The 7648-nt window shown below is 36.9% G+C and overlaps 1 protein-coding gene across 1 annotated transcript in view; it reads left to right on the top strand.

Moving 5' to 3' along the window:
- LOC106527913 (uncharacterized) overlaps positions 1-5183 on the top strand; it is a 14389-nt gene extending 9206 nt beyond the window's left edge. The window contains exons 2-3 of the mRNA XM_014022930.1: positions 2884-3006; positions 5047-5183. Of these exons, the coding sequence (XP_013878384.1) occupies positions 2884-3006; positions 5047-5183 (260 nt within the window). The remainder of the gene's footprint in view (positions 1-2883; positions 3007-5046) is intronic.
- The last annotated feature ends 2465 nt before the right edge of the window (positions 5184-7648 follow it).

Here is a 7648-nt window from a genome sequence, read left to right on the forward strand (position 1 = left end):
CAAACAAACAAACAAACAAACAAACAAACAAACAAACAAACAAACAAACAAACAAACAAACAAACAAACAAACTAACTAACAATTCCTCCATCACCTCAGTTAAATATTTTACATCCATTATTTAGAAGCAGTTTGAAAAAAAACCTTTTAATCCAATAAACCAAATTGATCTAAAAGAAACAGTTTAATCTCTTAACCCCTCCAAATGTTGCCTTGATCCATTTCCTACAGAATTTTATAAGAAGATGTTTCCTCTCTGTCAACTGAATTATTACAAATAATTAATAACTCCCTATCATCAGGCGTTTTCCTCCAAGTGCTAAACACTGCTGTTATCAAACCACTAATCTAGACACTTTTGTACTAAACAATTATTGGCATATATCAACAAAATTATTAAAAAGATTGTTTTTATCCAATTTACACATTTTTTAGCAGTGAATAAATATCTTGACATCTTCCTGGATTTAGACCTTGTCACGGTACAGACACTGCCCTCCTAAATGTTTTGAATGACATCGATCTTTAGTTAGATTTTGGCAAAGCCTCTGCTCCTGTGTTGTTGGACCGAATTGCTACATTTGACACAGCTAACCATAATCTACTAATTAACAGACTTCAACACTGGTGTGTTTTTTTCTAGCACAGTTTTGAACTGGTTTAAATCCTATCTTCAAGATAGAAAATAATTTTGTATCTACTGGTTCATTGTAAATGATTACACTCTCATGTGAGGTGCCACAAGGATCAGTTCTTGGATCTCTGCCGTTCAATCTATATATGTTCTCATTAGTGTCTCATACCACAGGCATGCAGATGACACTCAAATATACGTTTACATATCAAATGATAGTTGTATAAAAACACACTCTTCACTTTAATAAAGATAAAAACACAGGATATTATTTTTGGAGGACAAACATAGAATTTTAAAATTACTGCTGATCTTAGTAGCTTGTCTTTAAAGTATAAGGGTCAAGTTAGGAACCTTGGAGTCACTTTGGATACAGATTTTTATAAAATCATGTTTTAACTATGTTAAAATTATTGTATCAGAGACTTTGTTTCAAAACCTGATCTTGAAATCCTTATTCTTGCTTTCATTTCCAGTTGACTAGATTACTGTAATGGATTACTTCAAGTTTTGCCAAAAAATATAATCCAGTGACTCCATCTGGTCCAGAATGCAGCTGCCAGAGTCTTAACGAAGACCAAAAACCTCCAGTTCTTCAGTCTCTCCATTGGTTACCAGTTCCTTTCAGAATGCACTACAAAGTTCTCCTTCTTGTACATAAATCACTGAATGGTTTAGCTCCATAGTTCATAGATCATCTTGTACATTATGAAGCACCCAGACCTCTCAGATCAGGAAACACAGGACTGTTAGTTGTTCCACAAATCAGGACCAAATGTGATGAAGCTGCTTTTAGTTTTTATAGACCTCACATGTCAAACAAACTGCTTGAGGACCTCAGAATGCAGTCTGATCTGATCTTATTTAAATCCATATTAAAGACATTCTTATTAGCTATTGCTTTTAATTAATTGCACTTAAATAGCTTGTATTGCTTTTAATAATTTTTTCATGTTTTTATGTTGTATCTTGGTGTGTGTGTGTGTGTGTGTGTGTGTGTGTGTGTGTGAGAGAGAGAGAGAGATGAGTTTTTCCTACAACATGGGGTATTTTTTACAAAAAAAAGCGGCCAGGTGGGGACCGAAGTGAATCGTGGGGACTTGACATCGGTTCCCACGGGTCCAAATGCATGTTACAGGTGTGGGGTTAGGTTTAGGACCAAGGTTTAGGTTAGTTTTAGGGTCTTGTAAGTTTCTGTGAGGTTAATTTTAGAGTATATGGTCAGGGTTAGGATATAAAGTCTAAAAACATGAATGGAAGTCAATGGAAGGTCCCCACGGGGTTGAGAAACAAGCATGTGTGTGTGTGTGTGTGTGTGTGTGTGTGTGCTTGTTATTAATACAGAGTGAGGACAATTTGTGCCACAGTTACTATCAAAGTGAGGTCTTTGATGTAAAGTGAGAACCTCTTCCATGTCCTCACTTTGTTTGCAGCTCTGCTGTGCTTTACTAGTTAGGTTTAGAGGWATGGTGTGAACTAGGTTTTGGTTCAAGTTAGTGTTAACTATAGACCAGTAATGGTTAAWTTTAGGGAATGTGTCTGGGTTAGGCATAAATACAGTTACAAAAATGAATGAAAGTCAATACAATGTCCTTAGTTTGATGCAAATACACGGATGTGTGTGCGTGTGTGGGAGGAGTGTTGGTGCAGAGGTTAGAGAAGGTAACCCTGTGATCAGAAGACYGCTGGTTCAACTCCCTGGACCAACCAGCCCCACTTTGGGCCCTTGAGCAAGGCCCTTAACCCCTCAGCAGCTCCCCGGGCGCCTCACAAATGGCAACCCACTGCTGCAYGTGTGTGCTCAGTGCTCATATGTGCGATGGGTGAAAAGCAGAGAATGCTTAAATTTTCCCAAGGGGATCAATAAAGTATTTATCTATTGTGAATGTRTTGTTTAGTCTTGCTCATGTTGACTAGTTTTTATTAAGTAAAGCTTCTTGAGTTGCCTTCTGGTGTAAAATGTGCTGTACAAATAAATTTGCCTTGCCTTCTCCTCAGGTGCTGGAATTCTTGAAGTTATATTATGTTCCAACATTTTAATGCTCAAGTTAAACATATTCAGTCTTTTCAGCTTAAACAATCTATACTAAAAAAATCTAAAAAAAGGGAAAGAAAAAGACAATTTTCTAAGTTCTGAAAAACTGGACTTAAATGTGACAATAATAACACACTTTTATTTTTAATATTACTATAAATGTAGAAGAAACTAACTTGAATTCTCATTGTGTCTTGTGGTATCTCTCTGTAGATGGAGCATTCCCTCTTTTTTTCATTTATCTGTTGAGTGGAGCTTTGGCTTTTACCACCTCAGTGGTTGTATGTCTCACTGTCTCAGTATTTAAAATGAGCAAAAGACACAGTCAGCAGACAGGTACTGTACTTGCTGCTTTTTGAAATGACATTAAATACTSAAAATTTTCTGCTTTAAATTCWAAATTAAKAAAAWTTTCTTTACAGACTYCAGTGATGCATTTTGTGCTACCCACAGACAAARTACACAGGTAAGCAGAGGTTTATARTAACTAAGTACCTTTACTTTGTTACAGTWCTTAAGTATTTTTTGGGAATCCAATAATGTTTTGAAAAAAAAAATCAAAGTCAATACAATGTCAATACACGGACGTTTTGAAAAATACTTTTATTTTGTTACATTTTAAAGCTAAAAATGATACTTTTACTTCTTTACTTTAAAATGTAACACCTAATTACTCATTACAAATTTAAATCTGAACTCATCATGAAAGAAGATGTTTCTGCACTCGAAAAAAATGAAGTGTTGAATTTACTCAACAAAGTCATGTCAGCTGGCTGCACTAGTTGAGTAAATTGAGCAAAGAATATACATATATTGCTCAATTTACTCAACCTGGTTTAGTGGCACCAGTTTGGTTCAGTGAGTGTGTAAAAGTACTTTTACTTTTCCGAATTTTGTGAACAGTTTTATGACTTTTACTTGAGTAGTTTTCTCATCAGTGAAATGTATTTTTTTTTTTTTACCAAAGTCATTTTCTGTTCATGCAATTTTACTTTTACTTAGTTATTTTTTTCCAACTACTTTATAGACCTCTGCAGGTAAGAGTAATTTCTGTGGTAATATATATGTTTTTCCTTTTAATGATGGCTTCTACAAACAACTTCAAATTCAAAATAGTTGGTAAGTAAAATGTAAATTAAAAACAGAATCCAATGGTTTGCAAATCTCACAAACTCATCATTTTGATGGCAATAACACAAGTGCAAAAGACAGGACAGGCCCGTTCTACTGGAAAGCATTCCCTCTTCTCTTAACAACAGCCTGTAAATGTCGAGGAACATACACCAATAAGCATATCAGGGGCAGTGGAGGGTTCAGTGTCTAGCTACTTCATCATGCTATAGAGCTCACAAGCTTCAGACTGGAAGACAACCTCCCCTGTGAGTATGTAAATGTTTTTAAGACAAATGACTGATAAAGGTTGATACGGGAATCCACGCCAGAACCTGCTTCTTACACAACCTCTCATCGATGATCCTGGTCAGTTCTGAACTCGTGGACTGTTTCCAAAAGGGCTCCCACAGTAAGCCGCCCACCTCGAAGAGGCAAACTGGACGTCTTCAACCTTGGTGAGAATATCGACCTGTACCTCGCTCAAGGCATGACGAATGATTCGCTGAGCTGTTCTGTGTTAGCCTGGGGCACTTTGATATCTCTTTATCTGTAGTAAGATTAAATAACTAACTTTTAATCTGACCAAGATCCTAGGATATTAACATGTCTCCAAACTGACAAAACTTTATAGGTTCTTAACCTGGGTCACTTCTCAATTAATTCATAGAAGATAAAATATTTCCTTTGGGGGAAATATCTGTTTTGTTCCTTCTAAAAAGGTTTTAGACATCAAACTTATTTGAAGGTTAGACTTATACCATCAAGTCTGCGTTTATTTTACTTTTGAACTATTTTTTAAAACCTTATTGCCTTTGTCTTTCATGGTATTCCTTTTACAATTTTATTAATTATTCCACGATTTTTTTCTATTTTTGTAATAAATTACATAAAGGAAAAGCTGGTTTTCTTCATTCTTAAGAAATGCTGATGAAAAGAGTTCCCTGAATCTTATGATCTCACACTTTGGTAAAAAACAAAAAATGGTGATTGAGTATTCATCAGTAAAAGCTGATGTGGTGCMCCAACAGGTTGAACAACATAGTGGAGTGCAGAAAGTTTGACATGTTTGGGTTTGTGAGAGKTTTGCATCATTGCACTTGGTTTATATTTACATTTTACACAATGCCCTGACATTTTTTAAAAATTGAAATTGGGGTTGAATTGACATTTGGTAAATGTTTTTACCCCTCCCTCCCCTCTATAAATGCTTTAAGGTTCTTGGCATGTGTTTTTTGTATTGCATTGAATAGCACAGTAATTAAGTATTTAATTTTTGTCACCAGCTGCAGCAAAGTGGAGAGAATGTTCAATACGCTGCCGTGAGGTATTCTGACAGCAGAGTGTCAAGAGAGACAGACGACACCTTCAGTGAATGTTTCTATTCCAGCGTGAAGCAGTAGAGTTGAACATGTGCAGCAAGAAATCATCCTTGCATCTCTCTTCTGAAAWTTTTTTTATTCATTTAATTTCATAACTATGCAAATAAGTCTTACTTGCAATAATGGTTCCACTGTAATAAACACCTTGTTTCTGTGAGTTTTGCTTGATTAGACTGGTGCTGTGTCATTACAACAAAGTTATTTTTTATTCTCCTTTTGACTAACAGGACACTGTATAAGGATCTTTTTTTAATCTAGTGAATTAAGATAAATTTCTACATGAACATTACACAAGCACTGGGGTCAGCAGCACCTCGTAATTGGTGTTAAATGTGGATTAGGATTTTCAGAAGCCATCTCAACCTTATGCCAAGTGTGGAAGAACACCTTCAATACATAAAAAGGACAATGATATTTTATACTCTGCATTGTGTTTCAATTACTGATAGCTCTAGTATGTTTAGCCTTCTTCGCTTGGCCTTCAGAGGAGTCGGACGCTTTTTGCCCTCTCTCCCAAACCTGCCCCTCTTTTCCTGCTTCGCAGCTTTTTCAAGCCTTTCTTCACCTGTCATCTGAAAACAAAAGGAATTATGGATTTGGTCAACTGGTCTCTGAGCGCAATTGACACTATTTATTTCACATTAAGATTGGAATGAGGGGAACACAGATGTCCCTGTGTGACGGTTGCTTTTGGTTGGGTCAGTGGTTCCTGGGGCTGGAACCTGATCTGTTTGGCGCCRCTTTCCATTGAAGATGTGGAAGATTTGTATATATTTGGATTTATGATAATTAGATTTCTCCTTCGGTTGGCACGTTATCTAAACTCCCCGGGAGGATATGCCAACAAGGACTTGAGTGCCCCCCCCACATCATTTGTGTGGGACCAGTCTGAAGGCCGTGAGGAGGAAGGGGAAACTGTGAACTCAAGTGAACTGAGCGTGAGAAGAATAAGATCTGGTCTCTGGACTCTGGTGGGTCTTGGATCAGTTCCAGCTCGGAGAATGAACCTAAATCGTCACTGAAGCCTGCCCCATCTCATGTGTTTGACTCCAAGCTCCCCCTATCCGCAGCTGTCTGCTCTGTAGCAAGTGTTTTTGTTGTGCATATGAWTCTGTGTTTATGAGTAAATATAGGATCAGAGCAACATTTTTTATCTCACCTATCCTATTGTGTATTTCCAAGCTGCAAAATACCTGTTCATCCATTCCCCCGTGTTTGTTATGTTTGTCTTTCTCTTGAACGGGTGTTCTTTAACTGCAATTTCGTTCTACATTGCATCCCTGATGTTWTGTTTGAATGACAACAAAGCTGATTTTGATTTAGCCTTAACTCAGATTTATGAGTTGGAATCTAGGTTCATAGCACAGTTTGACCCTCTGTAACACTCAAAACTTAAGATATAGTACTTATCTAATGTAATGTAATGTGATTTTATTACAAAAGGGGATGTTTACAAACTAATAACAAACAAAGGGATTGAAACAGAAAACATCAATAACTAATACAGAAACAACAAATATACGTATTACGAACTGGGACAGCCTACTGTGCGGGCTAGTGACATAAGCGGCCGACAAATGCAACCAACGTCAGCTGCAACTCATGAATTGAGACACAGCTYGTAGCACACAACTGTAGCTTTAGAGTGCTTTGAAGCCACTTACTGCCACCTTGTGGTAACATGATTTAAACCTGGTAATATAACGTAACGTAACATAACATATACCTTTGCTGCTAATAAATTAACACTTGTGACATGCCACAGCAAAATTAGGAACAAGTCGCTGACACAAAAAAAAAATAATAAAAACCATCAATGGCAAAGAGAAAATAGTGATTTTTGTTATTTTGCAAAATATACCAGTTGAAGTACATAGAAACCACTCCTGTTTTAAGCAACAGTTTCTGATGTTTTAAAATGGTAAACTTTGTTTTWGATTTCAGCCTGTTTTCACAGTATAGTTATGATTTATGGCGACTGGGGAAGGATAAAGAACACATATGAGAGGTCAGTTGCCTCATAAATGGGCCCATTGCTCTCCCCAAAAAGACACTAGTCTTTATTCAAACCTTTGTTTCCCTCGGATGAAGAGGTTAGAAACACTCAAGCCAATTCAATTCAATTCAGTTTATTTGTATAGTTCCAAGTCACAACATACATTGTCTCAGGGCACTGCACGTGAAAAAAGAACAATCTAAAAAAGAAGCCAACAGATTGTGTTGAATCACTTCATCACAGTCTCCCATCCTAAGCAAACGGTGGAGAGGAAAACTTCCTGCTAATCAGGAAGAAACCTCCAGCAGAACCAGACTCAGGACAGGTGGCTCTCTGCCTCGACCGGCTGGTTGAGCGAAAGGAAAGAGGCACAGACAAACACAGAAGAACTGGTCCAAGACTGGTCCAGGTGCAACTTCTTCTGGAAAAGAGACAAAGAAAAAAAAAACATGGTATTGATAGAAATAATTACAATTAACATGTAGAGAAG

This window comes from Austrofundulus limnaeus, unplaced genomic scaffold (genome assembly GCF_001266775.1).
Source record: "Austrofundulus limnaeus strain Quisiro unplaced genomic scaffold, Austrofundulus_limnaeus-1.0 Scaffold350, whole genome shotgun sequence".
NCBI lineage: Eukaryota > Metazoa > Chordata > Actinopteri > Cyprinodontiformes > Rivulidae > Austrofundulus > Austrofundulus limnaeus.